The sequence below is a fragment of the Drosophila navojoa genome, chromosome X, assembly GCF_054131105.1.
Source record: "Drosophila navojoa isolate 15081-1374.11 chromosome X, UAZ_NAV_1.0, whole genome shotgun sequence".
Classification (NCBI taxonomy): domain Eukaryota; kingdom Metazoa; phylum Arthropoda; class Insecta; order Diptera; family Drosophilidae; genus Drosophila; species Drosophila navojoa.
In genome coordinates, this window is record NC_142895.1 from 27,824,126 (window position 1) to 27,847,216 (window position 23,091).

Consider the following 23,091-nt stretch of genomic DNA (forward strand, 5'->3'; position numbering starts at 1 on the left):
ATTGTTATATCATTAAGATATTGTCAACGATAGAGATTTAACTATGACTACTACTAGTTCATATTTCAAATTAAAAACATATCTTCATGTTATAAAGGAAAACGTAGTAAAATTTTAAATAGTGTAATTATGTTATGTATACATATGTATGTACATACATATATCACAAGATTGAATATGAATGATTTGAAGGTATTGTTATACCATTAAGATATTGTCAACGATAGAGATTTAACTATGACTACTACTAGTTTATATTTCAAATTTAAAACATATCTTCATGTTATAAAGGAAAACGTAGTAAAATTTTAAATAGCATTTATATGTTAATTAAAATGAAAATAAATATAGTATATAAATGTACATTAAATAACAAATTTGTAAATTAACTTACCTTTTCAGCCCACACTAACATTACACTCCAGTATTCATGAGTAAAATTCTTTATATATAGTTTTTCAAAGAAATTTTCGATGTTTTGAATTGATTTTCCCGCAATATTTTCTGTAAAAATAGAAGAATGGCTTATATAAATTATAGTATACACTTCTTGTCAATATTTGATCAAGCTTATTTAAGCAAATAGAATTATAGCTTTGTAGAAAACACAATGCATAAGTACTCACAAGAAATTATATGACTTTAAAGCAATTTTGTATGGTAACCGAAGTGCAGCAATTATGGATCAGATGAAATATCAAATCTCATATATGCTTCGTTTGGAACATCGCGTAAGACGGCAGCAATAGATAAATCACATCAACAGCATGGCGTACGAATAATAATTTAAAGTTTGCGAGGGAGATAAATAAAAAAGGATGTATTAGCTATACTTGCACACATATATACATACATATATACATATGTAAATATAAGTTTGCTGTTCAAAAGCTCGTCTTTTTGCCATCTTTGAATTATCTTTGGATCGTCTAGAAAACGAATTTGCCATATCAAATTATTACCTACTTATATCTCCAATTATCTTGATTCACTTTATAATATTTAGTATTAATTAATTACGACTTGCCTGACAATGCAAAATGCTTAAAAAGTAAAGATGACAATTCTAACTATCTATTGATGGAAAAATCTGTGATTATATAATTTAATCGATTATGTATATCGATTAGCAACGTAAGTAAGTAGTGCCAGATCTCCACAACTTTTATGCAAAAAACTATTTAATTGTTTATTATCTTCGCAGCAAATGAGTTGATCTATTTTCAAGAAAAAAAATGTATATAAATATATGTATGTATGTACATATATTAATCAAAATAATAATTTTTGCTGGCACAGTTCGTAGTTGCTCGCTCACACAAATACATACATACATACACAGGGCAGCCTGCTGCGACTTCAAAGAAGCCAATGCACACGCATACGCACATACACACGCACGCATACACACATAGCAGACGAGCGTGTGTTAAGGGCAGTTAGAGCAAGAGCGCGAAAGCAGCTCAGCCGACTTCGTCGTCGTTGTTCTTGTCGCTGTGGTGCTCCGTGGTGGTGTTTGGGCAACGCCCCTTTAAATACAGTTATTTCATTGGGCCGCGACCACAAATTTATTAGTTTTTATTGTTATTGTATTGATATTTGAATTATGCGCGCCGCATTGAGACTTTTCCCCTGGGCTTTTACACGACGACTTGTGTATGTATGAATACATGTGTTTATTATTTATTTTTATTAAAGATTTGTGCCTAAAAGCCTTTTTTTTTTTAATTCTATGTAGCATGAACGAGATTAATTGTGTTGTAATTGCTAAAATTATGAATTTTAGATGGTTAAAATTGAAATAGTAATTTCGAAATTTGAATACAAATTAGTTAGGTGACTTTAATTGATATAATACAAGAACAATTTGAGTACTTTATAAACATTTGGTGTACATAGTATGTACATACATACATACGTATGTATGTTTCTCAAGTTCATCGATGGCTTAGACATACATACAAACATACATATGTATGTACATATGTACATACAAACATACAAAATAAAAATGCAAAATATAATCAACAAACTTTAAGAATGTAGGAGCATTGATATGTTCCCTTTACCTACATACTGATATGTAGCATCATGCCTAAGAATCAGGGTAAAGCCGTAGCCGTAGCCGTAGCCGCAGCCATATGCGCGTTTCAAGCAAAAATACTTATGAGTAAGGCTCGCCCAATTGCTTTGACACACAAACCCACACATAGAAATTAAAACAAAACGCCTATACGGGCGCTGGTAAAGCTAACAACAACAACAAGAATAACAACGCATTGCATTGCACATGAACACATACAAATGTGCGCGCGCACACACGCATACACATACACACATGCACATACGCGCACACACTGGAGAAGAGTATGCGCACGAATGGGAGCGAGCTAATGAGCGCGCGTGAGAGCGAGCGAGACAAAGAGCCGAACGAACGTTTTGTCGATGCATACAGCGGGCAAGCGCGGAGGAAACAACCACCAAGCATGCTGAAGGCGCATGTTGCTGCTGCTAAAAGAGCACAGCACGATTCGCTGCCGGCGTCGCCGTCGCTGCCTGCTGCCGTCATCACTGATTCGTTTTGTACGTTGTTAGACTCTCTCGCTGCGTTTTGAATTCAGTCGACAACGATAATTACCGGTGGTTGTATCTCGAGCGCTGCGACTGAGACCGAACTGACCAAAACAAGCATACGAAGCCCGCGCTCGCGTTTCTCGCCTATCAACCAAAAATACGAACGCTGCAGCAATAGCAACAGCAGCAACAACAACAGTTTCACCAATTTTGAGAAGTGAGTGAGTGTACGAGAAATATAACGAAGCCAAATTCGAATTTGTTGTGCCCGGTTACTTGTGGGTTGCCTCTGAACGCAAATTATTATTGACTATAGCGGCGACTTCGATGTCAGCGCACTGTGCAATTATTAAAGAGAAAACAACAACAGCAACAAGCAGTAGCAATAGCACCAGCAGTATTAGCAGTAACAGCAACAGCAACAGCAACAGCAGCAGCCGCAACAGCAGCAACAGCAGCAACAGCAGCAGCAGTAGCTGCGTAAGCTACACAGACAAGAACACAAACAGCAAACAAATTAATGCAGAGTTGGCGATCGACGCATTAAGGCTATAATTATTTGAACGCATACACGTATTGCGTTTGTGCACCCTATAAAACAATACAAGTGAAAAGCGTGCCATAATTATAACAACAGCAGCAACAGCAACAACAGTAGCAACAGCCGCGGCAGCATCAGAAGCAAAACGAGGGCAGTCTAATAACAATAATCAAAACCGCAAACAAAATCAATAAACGGCAATGTGCGAAAATTGCTAAAAACAACAGCAAAAGGAAAACAAAAGAAAGGAAAAGCAAAGCAAAATACGTCAGCAGTCAGCTAAATCAGCCGCACCAATAACGACAGCAGCCATTAAAATTGCCAACATGATTGACGCCACCTGCAATTATTTGAATCCCTATGCGCTGCCCCAGCCAACAGCCATGCATCAGCAGCAGCAGCTCCAACAGCAGCAGCAACTGCAAATACAACAACAACAGCACCAGCAGCAGCAGCAGCAGCAACATCAACAGCAACATCAACAGCAGCAACAGCAACAGCAGGAGCAACAGCAACCAAGTCATGATTTCATTAGCGCCACATTGCTGTCCGCCTCGACGTCCACCTCCGCCTCCAACTGCGACTCGACTGCTTCCTCTCCGTTAGCATTTTACGGCAAGCAGGGAAATGCATCGCCGACAGTTTCTGCATCGACCGCATCATCGCATCAGGCGGTGCCGCCAATGAAGCTGGAAATGCAATATCCGCCGCAGGCATCATCCACGGGCAGTGCATCGCCCAACTCCAGTTTGTCACAATCGGCCGCTTCCTCTGCATCGGTGTCTCCCAGCATTTTCCCATCGCCTGCGCAGTCCTTTGCCTCGATATCCACTAGTCCGCCAGCCGCAGCCGCCGGGGGCTCCTCCTCTGCCGCCGCAGCAGCTGTAGCCGCAGCCGCTGCCGCCGACCTGGGCGCCGCGGCTGTGGCTAGCGCCTACAGCTGGAATACGGCTGCCTACACAGCGCTGCCAACAAGGTAGGTTCATCCATCCATCCACCCACCTGATTCATCGATACACCTATCATTCCCTTTTGCACTCTCCTCTTTGGGCCACGTTTAACACGCTCTAATTTGTTGCCTCCGTTTTGTTTTTCTCTTTTTGCCGTAGAACTCAATTTCCGTATGCTCAATATGCAACGTACGGAAACGTGGCATCAGTTGGCGTTGCAGCATCGGCGTCGGCCGCGTGGTTCTCGCACCAGGAGCGCCTCTACCAGCCGTGGTCCTCGCAGAGCTATCCGAGCTTCAACTTCGACGACATCGCCTTCCAGACACAGCTTCAGCGTCGCTCCGTGCGCTGCACCTGCCCCAACTGCACCAACGAGATGAGCGGCTTGCCGCCCATCGTCGGGCCGGATGAGCGCGGCCGCAAGCAGCACATCTGCCATATTCCCGGCTGTGAGCGGCTCTACGGCAAGGCCTCACACCTGAAGACCCATCTGCGCTGGCACACGGGGGAGCGTCCGTTCCTCTGCCTGACGTGCGGCAAGCGCTTCTCGCGCTCCGACGAGCTGCAGCGCCACGGACGCACCCACACCAACTACCGGCCCTACGCCTGCCCCATCTGCTCCAAGAAGTTCTCGCGCAGCGATCACCTCAGCAAGCACAAGAAGACCCACTTCAAGGACAAGAAAACGAAAAAGGCCCTGACAGCCGAGGCCAAGGAGCACGCGGCGGCGGCGGCCATCAAGCAGGAGAAGTCCGAGAAGGCGCTCAACGGCAGCAAAAAGGCGCTGAAAAGCACCGCGGCTGCCGTCACGGCGCCAATGCTCGGCGGCAGCAGCAGCAGCAACAGCAGCAGCAGCATGCAATTCAAGCAGGAGCAGCCGGACAGCCTGGGCTACGCACCCTACGCGACAGCAGCAGCAGCGGCAGCCGTTGCAGCCAGCAGTCTGCCACCCCCTCTACCGCCCCTATTCCAGCAGAGTGATCCCAATAGCAGCAGCGGCGCCAGCAGCTACGAGCCCTGGTGCACGGCCAGCACCAGCACCAGCACCAGCGCCAGCGCCAGCAACAACAGCAATAGCAATAATCGTGCCATGGAACATAACCAAACTACCTCAGCGAACGCCAGACCCACATCGGGTAGTGCACCAACTCTATCCAGCAGCAGCAACAGCAGCAGCACCAGCAACACCAACAACAACACCAACAACAGCAACAGCAGCAGCAGCAGCAGCAGCGGCAGCGGCAGCCACAGCCACAGCCACAGCCACAGCCATACGCAGCACTATGCGGCGCTGGCCATGCAGAGCGAGTCGCAGCTGGCCTCAGAATACGGCCTGACCATGTCCGGTTTGGCGAGCGGTGCCAGCGATAGTAGCAGCAGCAGTTGCAATAATCTGAACGGCGGATATTCCGGACTTGTGGGGCCCATGAAGTCCGATTACGTCGGCAACTATCCGGCCGAGTTTGCCAGCGGCTCCGGCTACGGCTATGCGCATCATCATGTCGCCCATGCTCATGCCCACGCTCACGCCCACGCGCACGCCCACAACCATCATCATCATCATTATCACAATGCGTGGACCGCCGCCTATCATCCGCATGCAACCGCCTAGACGGAAGAGGAGATCGTTGCGGCCGGGTACCTTAACTAAATCCTTGTTGTTGTGTTGGTTCAATTGTCAAAAATTAAAATCGAACTAATATTTTAGAATATATATACATACACACATATATATATCTATATGTATATACATATATATATATATATATATATATATACATATTTTCGATTTTTTTTTTTTTTTTTTTTTTTTTTAATAGTGCGAAGTATTAAAAACAGCCATAATTCTGCATATATGCAGACCTAATTAATAGACACATACATATATACATAGGAATAAATATTGTGTATGGTCACCCTAAGAACTCATTCTAATCAATCCCGAAGTGTACGAACCTCGACGATATATCCCTAAGTTTTTGTCTCGCTAGTGACCTAAATTGTTGTTGTTAAGCCCATAAAAACTAATATATTTATGTATATATACATATACAGAAACATACATACAAACGTACACGCAAACATACATACGCGTCTGCGTGGGTGTGCATAAAGCATTCAATTCAATAATACACCTAAGAAACATTTTTTTTTGCCTAGGCTAAGTGATTTTTTTTTGCATGTATGTAAATAATCAACCTTAATCCAAAACGTCAAAAACTATATTTGAATTATTTGTTAATTGTCTTTAAGATAAAGAAAAGCCCGTATATATTTAAATATATATGTATATATACATACATATATATATATAAAAGATACAAAACGGAATACCGTAATAAAAAAAATTTGTTTGAAAGTTGAATTGTTTTTTCTTTTTTTTTGTATTGGGACATAGGTTTTATGTATATAGGTGGGAAAGGAATGAATCCCAAAAGGATATCTTAGTGGCTTCAAGATTCATTTAATTTGGTCTATATAGAAATGAAACGAAAGAATAGCTAGACATTTCTTAGCTTACATTCGGATACTAATTTTGATTGGCGTTAATCAAATCTATTTATCTAAGATTATAGTTAGAATTATATTTAACGATCCAACTATGTTGAAGAAACGAGAAAGCATTTCTGGGGCTAACTGGAATTCGTATGCGATGGTAAATTTAGTTTATTTATTTATTTTTTTTTTTTTAAATTCTAATTCATGGAAATTATACCGGGCTACTATATATGTCACGCTTTAATGGGTGAGAATTTGAGCCCTTTTGTACGAGAATATGTTTTAAATTTCAAGTCCTCAGCTTCAGTAGTTCCGAAATGGTATGTTCGAATATGTACAAGGATGATATTACAGATAACGAATATATATTTATATATTTAGTTAATTTCACTTTATAGATTAGAATTGCCAAGATTAGCAATATCATTGTCTTGATTGTCTGAACTCAAACTTAAATATTTGATTTGTGAACGGTTCGAGTGGGTGTGTAGTCCTATATTATCATAGAATCATCTATAAAAATCTTCTATTTAAAGCTAGCAGCTCACATATGCACAGTGCTCTACTTGAACTTCTTAGGCACATGTTGATGGATTTGAAATTTGAAATATCTATACTCGTAAATCACACACAGAATGAGTTAACCCTTTTCTCCGACTACTATTTCTGTGGTCTTTAGGTACTCGGACAATTTACACAATTGAAAAACATTGAAAAATGAATTTCTTGTGTAACTGAATGGCTTTTCAAAGGCTTTACGATCGGGCTATAAATAATGAAAGTTATTCATTAAGTGAATTTGCCGTAAACGTGGCTAAAACGCAGTGCAAAAAGTCTGTATGCAAGTGTGTGTGTTTGGTTTTTTAGTGGCTATGAACACGTCTAAGAGAAAGTGCGAATATATGTTTAGTATATCTACTGACTAAGCAGAGATTTTTGTCTATTTGAAATTACCTCAAAACACATATTCAAAAAATCATTGCGGCTTAAAATTTATGTGCGTTTTTTTATGGACAGTACTTTGACTTCTCACAGCTTAAGCCAAAGGGTTAGAAGAAGTCTCACATATTTCACCATATCTCATAAATTTTGCCTAGGGAATCTTGAGGAAAATTTGAAAAATATTTTGATTTTCCTAACAGAAAACTATAATTTTGTATAAATAAATTGATAATAATATATATCTCTATTATGTATATAAAGCCTAAATTAGATAACAAAGAGTTAGAAAGTGTAAAAGAGTTAAAACCAGGTAAGACCCACATTGTGAATGACTAAATCATGTTTATGCATATGTTGAATTAGTGCTTCGTGTAAGATAGCTTATACGAAAAAAAATTCATACAGACAGTGTGAATAAGCGGTAAACGAGCTGCCACGCCTGTCAGCCCCATAATTAATCATTTACCAAATTGAAATTTGTTGAGCCATTAACTAAACTCAACAAAACCCAACAAAACAGAAAGTCAGAGCTGAAATCTTTACAACTGGCAAAGAAATGTTTAAATATATACAATATGATAATATTGAAGCACTAAAACAAAAATGGGGAGGAAACCAAGTTTTATAAATGTGTTATATAAATTTATACATATCATAGATAATACTAAAACTTGGATTGATTTTTGCATACATGAATGTTTATCTAAATAATCATCTACTCTAACTTTATTTATAGATCTCTATTTTTGAATGAATAGACGTGTGCGGATTATATAGGGTTCTATAAAAAATTTCAAGACTCCAGCTCTTATAAATGCTGAGATCGACGCTTTCATATACTGATAGACGCGCATAGCTATATGGATTTATTCACGAAACAAATATTCTCCCATATCCCAACGTCCCCATTTTGATTCAGTGTATAAACAGTCATGTCCTATCAAATCCAGATCCTTCATCGCATACTTCATCCTGCTGAGCTTTGCCTTCTGATTCCTCAACTGAGCAGAACGATTCTACTGACTGTAACAATACTAAATCAAGTACAATTCTTGCTATCTTCTTTGGGTAATTATACCCTGAACCCATTGAAAATGGGAAATCAGGGTATAATGTTTTTGTGTAAAAGTATGTAACAGGCAGAAGGAATCATCGCAGACCCCACAAAGTATATATATTCTTGATCAGCACGATGAGCTGAGTCGATATAGCCCTGTCCGTCTGTCCGTCCGTCCGTCCGTCCGTCCGTCCGTCCGTCCGTCCGTCCGTCCGTCCGTCCGTCCGTCCGTATGAACGCCGAGATCTCAGAAGATATAAAAGCTAGAGAGCTGAAATTTTGTGTGCATACTCGTGTATACCATACGCAGTACGAGTTTGCTTTATTTTTTCGATAACTCATCCGATAACTTTTTTATCGAGAATAATCGAAAAATTGATTTTGTTTTTTGAGCCTCATCGGAGTACTATTAGATGTAGAGACTTCAGATTTACTGTGTATATATATATGTAGAATACAAACATTTTGTAATCAACAGACTTTGGATACCACGCCCCCTTCGCCCCCAATTTGTAAAAAACGTATTTCAAGTACTAGAGACTTGTGCTTTGGAATGTACACACATTTTGACCATATAATTACGCCCTGAAAATTTCATTAAGATCGTATGTTTACAAACGAAGTTATTCACCAAGTAAATTCTCATACTGTTGTCCACACTGCAGCGCAGCCCAAGCGCAGTCGCTGCTTACTGCGCAGTTAGCAGAGCGCGGGCGCGTGAGGGAGGATGCATGTAAATGTATGTGTGCGTGCATAAAAGAAGTGCAGAATGATAAGAATATCAGCTTGGAGGGTTCAGGGTATCTCCTAGTCGAGCAGTCTCGACTAGAGTCTTCTTACTTGTTTTAGTCATGCAGGCGTGGCATAAAGAGCACATCTGTAACACTAATATACCCTAGTAGCTAGCTAGTAATATTCATATTTAAGGGCAATCTATCATACTTTCTTTTCGGGCTGCGCATCAAGTGCCACTCGCATACGACTCGAGAAAACCTTCTCAGAATTTGGCGCTAGCTGACACCCCACACTTACAATTGACACATTTAGAGGCTGTCAAGGTGCCCTTGAAGACCGTGTCACACGTACTTAGCAAACGGGAGCCGCTCAATATGCATATAGTTGCTGCATGGGCCTAGCTAAACTCAACTGCTCCTTGGGCCAGTGCACGAGTGATTCGAACGAGCTGCATCGGCTGACCGTGACACGTTTGCTCAAGTGCACTTGAGGGACACTGTGCGATCGCTCTAATTTTAATCAAAATTATAAATAATATAAATGTTATACAACCACTTGACAGTTGCCCGGCCGTTCTTTGTGTTTCATCTTTCACAAAACCGTACCGCCCTTTTCCACAGAATCGGGTTTGAAGTTACAGAGAGCATCGTCCAGAGGCCGTGATCCTTGCGGACGATCCTAAACCACTTCAACCTGCAGCATCAGGACTCTGCACACTTAGTTCGGGTTATCGCTGCTTAGGCCACAGATCACTTCTAACCGAATACCCTTTAAAAATACTCTGATGCTGGGATGTCATGAATCGTAAAATAAAATAAAATAATAAATATTAAACCATCCTGTTATTTATAGTTATAGTTTAAAGATTTGCTTATTGTTTTGTACAAGACAGATTGCAAATAAAAAAAAAAAAAAAAAAAAAAAAATATATATATATATATATATAATATAAAATATATATATATATATATATATATAGGAATATCCACATCATATTTATGCGTATAGGAATATAAGAATATAATCTTACATTCTTCCATTATTTCCATTTTTATATTCATACATTCGTCTATTCTATTCTTTAGTTTCTGTACCTTTATGTTCCTATCATATATGTATCCATTCCCACATTCATATTTTATTATTCTCTTGTCATATTCTTTTATTCTTATATCATACAAGGGAGCATTTTTCTGACTCTATGACTCTTTACAGGGTATTGGCGGATCGGGCCGTCTGGATTAGAGCACGCTTGCTTGTTCCTAGTTGGAGGTTTTTTAAGGTGGGCGTGTATGACATGGTCATCGGTAATTATTTATTTTTTTGTACGCTTTGTTTCTGGTGCTGTTGTTGTTTGTTGTTGTTGTTGTTGTTGGGTGCTCTTTTGGCTCTTTTGCTGTTGACGTTGTTTGGTTATTTGTTCATTAAAAAAAAAAAAAAAAAAATGGTTGCAGCATATTGCTCAGTGTGCTTAAGGTTTACATTCCGACCTTCCTATGTCGAATATCAACTCTCGCTTGGGCAAACGCTTTGCCAAAGACTTAGGGCTCGGCACTTTCACATTAATATTAATGTACCCATAAGAGTTGGCCATGTAATTCGCAGTTGTGGGCTCGTTTATTAAGTTTAAAGAGTATATTAGTTATTTGTGAAGTAACTTATAGACTTTCCGTATACTTGAGGCTAGACACAGGCCATGATCCACATATGAGGCAAAGATATCTAAGTAAAGTTAGACTATTTGATCTCTTGTTAAATTTGTACTCTTTCTCAATACACAATATAATAATATAAATTTTATTGTTTAACCAACAAATGACATCAAGAACATGCACCGTCTCTTTCTTACAAGAGGACCGCTCGATGGCTTTATATAATATCTAGCTCGGGCCTATTTAGTGTGTATGGGAAAGTGGATTTCTCGGCACCTCAATCAATCCACCTTCGCTTAGCGGTTATTCCCGTCTCGAGTACGTGACTCAATCAATGCCTTGCACATTTAAGCGTAACAGTCACACTTCAATTGGAAGGATGTCTGCGCGTCGGGGAGGGGGCGATCCGGCTGCCTAAGTGGCCAATTGACCAGCAACAACAATAACAACATCTCAATCGGGCAGACAGTAAGTAAATGCTGCATTGTTGACATCTGTGGCATACAAATTCAAATACATTTTGTGCCGCTGGCTATTATGGAATTACATTGTTCGACGGGCCCGGCCAACGGCTCAAGAAACTGTGACATATGTGCAGTCAATAAATTTTTCCGCTTCTTCATGCTGACGGCACACAATGCGGGGCACAGGACCAAAAAGGACGAGCCGCAGCTATGCGCCGCTAATGGCCCCACAATGACTTGGCACCTTTCAGCCAGCTATGTATTTCGCTTCGTTACGCGAGTTAAGTGCGCGTATGTGTATATTCGTAGCACGGGTCTACGCACGGAGATCTTGAACTCCACTCTTTGTTGCACTAAATTTGATTGAATTGTTTTGCGCTTAGCGCATTTGCTTACCCCCGAAACTTGTCGATTTGCATTATTAATAGGCTACGCCCATGTCCCAGCCTTCTGTTCGTCGCCAACAGAGCTAAATGTCCAAAGCTAACGCTTATACTGTGCTACAAAATTGGTAAATACCATTTGATTTAGCGCTGTCATGCTTGTGGTTTTCCTCAATAGATACAATAGATCAGGTATAATACCTGAGCGTCACGAAAGAGCCAATGACTCATAGCCATAAGTTCCAATTGATTTCGATTGAAAATATTTATTATCTTTTAAATATACATATGATATATATACATGTGTACATATGTACATACATGTAAATGTATGCTTTTTTTTAAGATTCAATCAACCATTATGCGATTTTTTGATTATCTTCGCTAAGTAATTAATTAAGAATAAAATTGCTTTAAAAAGTTCTTTTTTTTCAGTTGAAGCTTATATTTCATATAGCGTAAACTTCTTAAATATAGCACTTAGAAAGTCAGCCCATGGAAGAGAGATCATTTTAAAATAATTTTAAATAACTTTGAAACCGATTCAACGTTCTAGATCATATATTTGGTCACACATGTATATGTTACTACAAAAACCAATATTTTCTAAATACATATATCAATCCATTGAGTTAAGAAATAATTGGTAAATACAGTCGGTAATTAGTGTCTTGATAGCATAATATGATTCTAGCTATTAGTCTACGAGAATGTAGTATCTCTGATATGACACTTTAACAATGGTAGATCTATATACATATATGTACATATGTGCGAAGCTCTGATAGACTTGACTGTAATTGCAATTGATGTATCCAAAATACCTCGAGCACTTCATACATTCCACATTTCAAATGTCCACCTTCAATATTTAATGGAAAGGACGATGACACAATATACACTCTCGCTTTTGTGAGGGCGTGTACTAAGCTTTAAGACCATTGAGAAAAACAGTTAAAAGAGGTTAATTAGTTCAGAAAAGTCTTTCAATGTCAAGCTACAGCTTTACAATCGGCTTAGATATATAAACTATATCTTTATGAGCCTAGGGTGTCAAATCGTATATATATATTCCAAATTTCAAGTCTCGCGCTCTTTAAATAATATCATTTCTATTATATCAGAAGTATTACCTATTCAATTCGATACAACGAGAACTTGTTTGAAAGTATGTTCCAATAGTTGTAGCAAGGATTTTACGCTTGGATCATCTATATTTAGTTAAGTCATTGATGTTTCCTGGAACCAGGCAAACATGGTTTCTTTTCAATCCCTCCCTTCCTCTCTCTTCTCTTCCCTCTCTTTCTATTATGCATTGTTTTTTCTGTAGTCGTAAATCGATTTGTTGCGCCTGCTTTTCACGTATTCTTATCCTGTATTTATTTGTTCCCCTTTGGCGCCACAAATTCATTTGGCTCTTTGTTTTGCTTAGTTGTGATTCGTTTGTTTGATTGTTGTTGCCTCCATAGTCTAAAATAAGTCTGGCCCTGACGTGTGCACCGATAATTACGCGAATGGCTTTCAGGATCGCAGTACTCCTATACACTTGCCATAGCTGCAAGACCTTTCGCACCCGAGTCCAAATGTTTTATTTTTGCTGTTGTATTTCTTGCGACTCGGTTGACATGTGGCCGACAATTCAAAGCATTCTGTGACTCGGTTCTCACTCCGCCTGTGTGTGTGTATGTGTTTTTTTGCAATTATTATAAATCAACATTTTGATTTATGCATGTAACAAAAGTTGAGCCACGGCCACGACAGCAACATTGAAGTAGTATATGGTTAAATTTATGGCCAAAACACTTACGAATACAAAGTGTGTGCGAGATGGTAATGGGCCATAGGTGTCAATAGTGTGGGCTGCGCCGTCTTAGTTTTATACACTTCGCAGACCATAGCGAGGTTTCTAGTTTTCGCAGACCATAGCGAGGTTTCTAGTTTTCCTGAAAGAGCGGCTTAAAGAGCGGAGATTTGTTAGCTACATAACTTCAACTTCAAATATTGATATATGCATAATACCTTAGAGTCCATTGAATGGTCTTGCTGAGAATGTGTGTAATGGGCAGAGGGAGGCGTGACAGATCCCACAAAGTGTCTATATTCCTGATTAGGAAGTGCAAAGACGTTAGTGTAGAGGCGTTTATGTTTGACCGTCTAACATTTTGTAAGTCTGTAGTTTAAGTAAATCTGCCTGTATAACACACTGCAGTATGAGATCTTCAGTTGTTAGATAGCTCATTCCATTCCTGCATTACTGATAATTAAATTATCCAATCATAGATATTAGTTTAAAAAACCTTTGAAAAGAGGGTAAAATTATTATTGTATATATCTCTATGTATGTATATATCTACATTTATTTAGTTTTAGTTTCGAGTTTTAGTAGAAGAAGAAGCACTTCCGTTGCATAAGGTTTGCGAAGTTCTTTGAGTGCCTGTGTGTGTTTATGTGTGTGTGCTAGAACTTCTAGCCTAAAAGTTCTACCTTACATGGTTAGCTTTGCTGAAATTATGTATGTATGTATTTAGCAGGCAAAATTGTTCGATTTATGCGATTTTAGTCATCAATGTATGTGTGTGCACACAAATATAAAAAAGGTTCATATGTATATTGTGTCGATCTGGCACCACTCTGATGTTCCCAATCGATATATTCGATAGTATATAATCTCACACTTTCTCATCAATAGGTAATAAGAATTGTCATCTTCATTTTAAGCTATTTTATTAATTAACTTTGAAAGTTGAATAGTTCTTGGCTTCTCAGGCTTTCACTTCAGGCTCAAACTTCGCACTCGGCACGGCCGTAAAAAATGTGGTTCGTTCATTTTGTTTTGTGTTTTTTTTTTTTTTTTAGGTTTCATGTTTGCTTTTGCCTCTTGTTACCAGGCACTCGAACACAACACTTCAGCACTCGAATAAAAACAAACTACTTGTATGTTGACATACAAAACAATCGTCAATTCATTGAAAAAATGGCCTCGCCTCGCAGCAAAAATTTGCATAAACTTTTTTATATGCACAACAACCAGACAACAACAACAACTACAACAACAACGAGAACGGCAAAAAACTGTGGAGGAAAAAAGGTAGCGGAAACGGAAATGGATGCCGCCCGGTCAGCGGCGTGCGCGATAACCAGCAATGACCAGAACTTGGCGCCAATATGCAAACATAACAGCAGCAACAACAACAACAACAACAACCACAAACAAGAACAACAATGGCAACAAAAAGAAGTGCTCGCTGCATGGCATAAATCACTGCCAATCGAGAGGGTGCTCAATGGGCAGCTATTCAGGGGGAGGGGGCTGACCGGGGCTGAATACAAACGTTTTATTTGAAGAAGCGCGTTTGCATTTTTTATGAACTTGTCGTACATCGTTACAATAAATTCATCTACTCGATATACATAAAAAATGCATAAAAAATGTCAGCGCCCTCATGAGCGGCACAGGCAAAGAACTAAAACTCCATCCGAAAATTACAGAACATCTCGAATATCGGATGTGATTGAGTAAGGCGCACTTACATAGGCCATATTCGACTAAAATACCATTGCACTAGTATGTCATAGAGAATTGGCTTGTAAAATCCTTGAAATCGTATTTTTGTTAATTTCGACTTATTTTAGGTTCTCTGAACTGGAACAGAAAGTCAAGTTACGAATTCTGCTAGCTCGAGGATTGAGTAAGCTCACGCATTATTATTATCAACACGGACAGCGCGATTCCAATGCTGACCCCACTTTCAAGAGCATATGAACGTCGTCAAGTCGTTTTGGCATTTTCTCAACGGACAATGCGCAGGACCCTCATGCAAGGAACAGGACGTTTTATGTGTCAAGCTTGGGCTTCCTGCAGCACCACCAAGCGAAGCTGACGGCCGAAAGGCATTTATCATTGTGGGTAGCGGAAAAATTAAACACGCTCATACGCGCCAATACTCGATACGTTTTGCGCAGCGGATATCCCTGACATATCCTGCGATGCCAGGGGGAGGGGCAGTAGCACTCAAGTGAACACATTGTATCGCGCGACAATTGTGTCAAGGAGACACTTTGCTCCGCTTCTATTAGCCAACTCAGCGTGCGACTGAGCGATGAGCGGATACACTCCCTGTGATCCCGCTATCGCTGGCAATCTCCAATCGCATTGATTAGCGTCTGGGCAGCTCTCGAATTTCACGACGAATCGAACACCGCTGCCACACCTGCCGGAAAGCGGTGTATCCGCCAAGAGATGCATGTCTCGAATGCCTTGTGCAGGAGCATTTCATATGCACTCATTCACATGACTGCTCAATCGTAATTGTAGCCGTGATTGAAATCGATTGACATATGTGCTGCAATTGTATGATGCGTGGATGGATAGCTGCCAGAGCAGCTGCAAAAATATACTTTGTCATTTGTTACATCTATAATATTATATAAAAATGAGTGCAAAGTAGATTTGCAAATTTGAATATCGTCTTTGTATGTTTCATCTTTACGTTTCAGAAGCTCTTCTGCTGTAACTTCCACTTGAGGAACGTGGTTTGAACAATCTTGTAATGACTTCCTGGTTGGACGAGCTTTAGTTGTATTAAAAAATAGTGAATGATCAACTCAGCTGTTCGCCGTTCTTAAGTATCCTGCTTTCGAATATGCATACATATATCATATCTCTGACTTCATAGAGACACTAACATGCGATGATCTTCGATGCTCTTTCCTAGTTCTTACTCATTTATTTAAAGGCCAACACGTGCCATAGCATAAGAAACTAATCATGTCATAGATTTCGTTAAGTGATATGCATAGCCTCGAACTCATTCTTAAGCCAGTTTCAAGACTCGACCGGGTCAGGCGCAAAGGAAATGACTTTCTCAAATGCAACTTCACCCCTGTTTCCAATTGTATTACGACGCGATCACTTAAGCGAGATCGATATCAGCGCAACAAAGCAAAACAGCTGGAAACTCATCAAAACTCTAAAGGAGGTGGATCTACATAGCAGTTGATCGCAGTGCAGAGTCCAAGGCCAAGGCACCTTTGCCACGTGTGAGACGCAGTAGTGGAAAAGTAATTCCATATGAGTTTTGTCTCTCCCAAACATCGATTAATTATATAAAATTGCATTCAATTTTCTCAATCTCTAGATTTGTATACAACCATTCAAATTATATGTGTAAAGGGACACTCACTGCGCACAGTGATGAGGTATCATATTTCAGTGCGTATTATCACAGCAATTCGCTTGAATTACTTGCACTAATACGTGGTCCTTTATATAAAAAACAGGGTGAATACTTTTGGCTTACAGTATAGCAAGGGTATTTCAATTATGTTAGTTTTAATCAATGATTATCAAAATTATAAATACGTTCCCAAAAGAGCGAGTCTAATATTTTATGTACAGTGGCTCACACCTAATTTCGTGTAGCAGCATAGTAAAACTTTGAAACCGTATTCCCGCTAAACCAGTAGAGATATCCAAAAAATTTAAATGAGGTCTTATTTATTGGTTATTCATTATGTAATAACGCTTTCAGTTATTTTTCTATTATAATTAATAAGAATTAAAACTAAAGAAAACTAAAAAAAACAGCCCTTTTCCATGTCACAGCTTATTTCGTGCACTTCACTTTCAATGACTTTATTGTCAAAAAATTCTTAAATTAGGATAATTTTTTAACTCATCTTTGTTTAATCACCTCTTTGAATCGTGATTCCATCGAGTTTACTCATTTTCGGGTGATTCTGCTGGAGATTTTTGGCCAATCCTCCAACAGGGCCGTTTTGAGGTCAATTTTATTGAATGTTGACCATTTCCGAATGGCCACGCCCAATTTTGCCCACAAATTTTCTAAAACATGCAAAAGGGCTGTTTTTTTAGCTTTCTTTAGTTAGCGGGAATCCGATTTCAAAGTTTTACTATGCTGCTGCACGAAATAAGGTGTGAGCCACTGTATGTATGAAAATATTCATATGGGTCTATAAGATCCCTGCGCGCAACCAACACCAACACTATCCACCCACCTCCTACCCTCCCGAAGCCCACGATAGTAAGCAGTAACCCCTTTAAACTAACGGACTTTCGAATGGGTTTGCATTTCTTGTCATCCGTAAGATCCAAGTGCAGCATAGCATAGCTGGAAAAGGCTGAGATTTGCTGTAAGTAATTCGTCATGCTCATTGTGAACAATGCTCGATAGATATACAGCACTTACAGCTTTTGGGACTGCCAACTCGATCCCCACATTTAGCTGCCACGTACGGCAGACAAATCGAATTGACCATCGACTTGAAGGATAATGAAGAAATGAAAAATTAATAATGCGAGCTTTTTTCGCTAATAATTAATAAGCGGTAAAATGTTGGCCTTTTCCAAACTGATGCAAACTATGAGATCGATAGATATTAAATTTGGTTTCTTTATTAAACATCTTAATTAATGTTCGATTAACTTGCTCCATAATCATAAAATACCTGTTCGACAGCAACTGTACGCGAATATCCTAAAATAATATACAGCTGGAGGTCAAGAATTATCGGCTCTGTTTGGCCTAAACAAACTGGGATAAGTATCTACAGGACACACAGCTGACAGAGCTGGAATATAAATTCAAGATATGATCAGGGGATTCGGTCAACCACAATTTCTTGTGCATATGGTCAGGTATTTTTCAAGGTATTTCTAGTTAAACAAAACTAAATGTAAAAATAGAAAAAAATTAAATAAAAGGTTATTTTTATATGAAAGAAAACAAAAATTTAATTATTTTCACAAATTCATGTATAATTTATTATATGCAGGCGGACGGGCAGACAGACGGACGGATATGACTACCCTGAACATTACAGATTTAGTAAATTGTTTTACAACACTCATACCATGCCAACCCGGCTAGAAGCTTTCCATCAAGTTGAGCGAAGCTGTCAGTAGGCTGGTTTCTATACGGTTCATTAAAATTTCTGTGGCAATTGAAAACCTTTGAAAATTCGTAAAAATAAGTATTTCCGTTAACTAAACCAATTTGATCCATTTATACATTTGTGGATGACTACCACTGCTGTCTGGCATTCAGTGAAACATTAAAAGTTCTTTAGCTTTTCCACATTTTCGGCAACTGTTTGCATTTGGCAAATACCACAGTCACAGCTCAATCGGAAATTTCGAGAGCTCTGCAGCAAGTGCGAACGTCAAATCGGCTCAGGCTGAAGAAAAAATTCAAAAGGCAAAAGGCGCAAATTCAACTGCAATCATTTTGAAGCACACGAGAAAAATGTTTCTGGGCGCACTGTTGGAGAAAATAAACCCTTTTGGGAAGCAGTCGATCAAGCTAACCAACATGGGCAATGTGGGTAGGAACCATATTGTTAAAGAAAAATTGGCCCTATTGAAGGCAGAGCAGTCCTGTGCCGAGCGGAAGCAAGAGGAATTCCTAGAGAAGCTTCGGTTGTGCTGCACTTTGTTCGACTTTAAGGATGCATCATCGAATCTGATGGGCAAGGAAATCAAGTTGAAAACACTTAATGAAGTACTGAAGTGCGTAGATGAGGGGCAAGAAATGCTAACGGATTTAATCTATGTAGAAATTGTTAAAATGGTTGCATGCAACATCATTCGCACCTTTCCGCCCAACACACCTACACCACTCAATCCAGATGTGGATGAACAACTGCTGGACGCAGCCTGGGTCCATCTGGAGGTGGTCTACAACGTCTTTCTCGGTATCCTGGACTCCCGAGAGTTCAAGCCTAGCGTTGCCAAGGGCACCATTGATCGAAAGTTTGTTTTGCAACTGTTGATGCTACTCAATTCGTCCGATCCTCGGGAGCGTGGCTTTCTCAAGTGGATCATTTTGCGCATTTACAGTAAAATCTATGGCCTTCGTACCTACATACGAAACCAGATTTACAACATATTCTATCAGTTTATCTACATTGTGGAAGACTTTAACGGCATCGCTGAGTTGCTGTGGGTCCAAACCACCATTTTCGAAAGCGGTTTTACTGCAGCCTCGAAGGCCGAATATGAAGAGTGCTTGGAGAGGATTCTGATGCCGCTGCACAAGGTGAAGAGCCTGTCAACCTTCCACAGCCAGCTGGAACAAAGCCTCATTCACTATTTGGCAAAGGATAGCAAATACATTGAAATCATTGTGCATGGCCTCATCAAGTTCTGGCCCAAGACTTCTACTCAGAAGGAGATACTGTTTCTGGGCGAAATCGATAGTTACGCCAATGGAATTGCGCCTGAGCAGTTCCTTGCCATACAAAAGCCACTGTTAGCCCAACTGGCCACGTGCGTGAGCAGTCCCCACACAGAGGTGGCTGACCACGCCCTCAATATTTTGAGCAACAAACACATGATATCGCTTTTTAAGCCAAACTCTGCTGTAGTTAAGCCGATCGTCTGCCCGGCATTAATTAGCATCTCGAAGGGGCACTGGAATCAGGCAATTCGGAAGCGCGGCAATGCCACACTGCAGCTGTTAGTGGAGATGAATCCTGACTTGTTTAACGAACTGTTGGACAACTGTTCTGTCGAAAAGGAGAGACTCAAGCAGCGCCAGCGCGTGCGCGAGTGGGCTTGGGAAAAAGTCACTGAGATAGTGGCAAAACGTCGTAAACTAGATACCGAAAGTCTGCCATCAACAAAGTCATCAAGCGAGGGCACCACAAAATCGGAATAAACTACAAAATGGATTCACAGGAACGGAAAGGAGCCCAGATAGCCCCATTCGAGTAAAATACTAAATTTATTGATATATCTGATGAAAACAAAAATATTCTTCGACCCATCAGCGTATAGCTCGCAATGAGCTCAGCACAGACACAGACATAACACACATACTCAGGGGTACAAATTTACTTTAGCTACCTCGCAGACTCTGTATCGATGTTCGTCTTTTAAGTATTTTGTGTAATTTCCAATCTAAATCCAAATGTGAACTACCTCCTATATTGTAATGGAAGCACTAATCATTTTTATAAGTCTCTATATTTTAAGATACTGCAATTTATGTACGTTGACAAAAAAACACAAAAGCAAAAAAAAAAAAAAAAAAGGAACAATAATAATAATAAACGTTCTTTGGTAAACGTCTTCCGATGAATTTGTGGTTCTTGACACACTCACACACACTCACACACGCTCACATACTCTAACACACTCTCAAACACTCCCACGCACAAACAGACAGATATACACTTACAGCTGTTCTCATAAATTGATCATCCTGATACGAATTTCAGAACATCACAATAAAGCCCAAATGTCTGGTATTTGAAATACGCTACGGAAATACGAACGGACGGACAGGACTAAATTGACTCAGCTCATCGCCCCGATCATATTCGAAGGATCCATCTGGAAGCCCTATATCTTTTGACAGAGAGGGGCACAATAAGCCGTACTCTCTCAAGGCGGCTGTTTGAGAGAGGCACACTCAATAAGTGATGCCAACAAATCTACTTGAGCCAATGAATGCGATTATTATCGTCTGCATCAACAAAATTGTGTGTATGTATGTGTGTGTATGGGTTTCTTATTTTTCATTAAAATCGCATGGGTACGTCGAATATTTGCAAGCTTTTAGGCCTGTCAGATGGGAGTCCTGTATTTTATGTTACATACATTTTTCAATGGGCTCAGAATATACAAAGCGAATATTAAGTGTGTTTTTATATCATTCATACATATGACATATTTATATAGAGTACGCCTGGCTCTGCATGCAACTTGGCTTTACCAATTGTCCAAAACTTTTCTTAAAGAAATTCTGCATTATTAAACGGATTTCAATGAAACTTGCAGAATATTATTTGTATTACATGTTCCGAGTATCAGATAATTTAGTAAGTAATACTTTTTCATATATTGGCTAAACGAACAATTAAATCTAAATTTAGAGAATGAGAGGAAAGTTGGAGTCAATATCTAAAATATAATATAAAACAAGTAAGAAGACTCTAGTCGAGACTGCTCGACTAGGAGATACCCTGAACCCTCCAAGCTGATATTCTTATCATTCTGCACTTCTTTTATGCACATACACATACATGCATCCACCCTCAAGCGCCCGCGCTCTGCTAACTGCGCAGTAAGCAGCGACTGCGCTTGGGCTGCGCTGCAGTGTGGACAATTGTATGAGAATTTACTTGGTGAATAACTTCTTTTGTAAACATACGATCTTAATGAAACTTTCAGGGCGTACGTATATGGTCAAATGGTGTGTACATTCCAAAGCACAAGTCTCTAGTACTTGAAATACGTTTTTTACGAATTTGGGGCGAAGGGGGCGTGGTATCAAAAATCTGTTGATTACAAAATGTTTGTATTCATCATATATATATACACAGTAAATCTGAAGTCTCTACATCTAATAGTACTCCGATGAGGCTCAAAAAACAAAATCAATTTTTCGATTATTCTCGATAAAAAAGTTATCGGATGAGTTATCGAAAAAATAAAGCAAACTCGTACTGCGTATGGTATACACGAGTATGCACACAAAATTTCAGCTCTCTAGCTTTTATATCTTCTGAGATCTCGGCGTTCATACGGACGGACGGACGGACGGACGGACGGACGGACAGACGGACAGGGCTATATCGACTCAGCTCATCGTGCTGATCAAGAATATATATACTTTGTGGGGTCTGCGATGATTCCTTCTGCCTGTTACATACTTTTACACAAAAACATTATACCCTGATTTCCCATTTTCAATGGGTTCAGGGTATAAATATGTTTTAAAAATTATTTAAAATCCAAGCTGTATAGAATCTTAAGAGGCGGATGGACTGACGAATATGCGGACAGATGGCTTGAATGTAAGAACAAGGTTAGGTCGATTCAACTTGATCAACTAGATGCATAATTTGCATCTGATTCTGCCTGATCGCTGTAATTGCCATTTGGAAAGGGTTTTTTAAACAGATTCAAACTAGCTATTCTGATCCCTTCTGATTCCTGTACAGATTCCGTTACTGAGCATAGTATATCGCCCAAGCATGTGCTGCCATTATATCTATCTGCCCCTTTTACCAATTTTTAATGATTTCTTAATACAACTCACATGATTCCCAAAGATAGCTCCAAAAGTCTACAAGGATACATAAAGATACAACCCTGAATTGGCATAAGGAAAGTGAACTTGGCCCAGTCAGTTACTCATTAATTAGACTACATTATGGTCAGCTTGATAGAGAATAAATCGACCTTAAATAGGGCGGATGAGTGGAAAAAGACCAACAAGACCCCATCCGACAAGCGCTCGACTCACTGGTTGGCTGACTATGGCAAT

At 39.7% G+C, this 23,091-nt stretch overlaps 1 protein-coding gene and 1 pseudogene across 1 annotated transcript; both read left to right on the forward strand.

The window, feature by feature from the left end:
* The first annotated feature begins 2,009 nt into the window (after window positions 1–2,009).
* On the forward strand, window positions 2,010–6,424 carry btd (buttonhead). Its single transcript, XM_089264071.1, has 2 exons — window positions 2,010–4,091; window positions 4,225–6,424. Exons 1-2 carry the CDS (start codon window positions 3,442–3,444, stop codon window positions 5,675–5,677), a joined length of 2,103 nt encoding a protein of 700 aa, XP_089120197.1. The 5' UTR covers window positions 2,010–3,441; the 3' UTR covers window positions 5,678–6,424.
* Window positions 6,425–19,062: 12,638 nt separating this feature from the next.
* LOC115564859 (serine/threonine-protein phosphatase 2A 56 kDa regulatory subunit epsilon isoform pseudogene) lies at window positions 19,063–20,475 on the forward strand (annotated as a pseudogene).
* Window positions 20,476–23,091: the final 2,616 nt, after the last annotated feature.

Bases quoted from the DNA above. Each gene is read 5' to 3' on its own strand.
- btd (XM_089264071.1), top strand. From the start codon at position 3,442: ATGATTGACGCCACCTGCAATTATTTGAATCCCTATGCGCTGCCCCAG. The intron at 4,092-4,224 runs GTAGGTTCATCC...TTTTTGCCGTAG, and splicing joins TACACAGCGCTGCCAACAAG to AACTCAATTTCCGTATGCTC.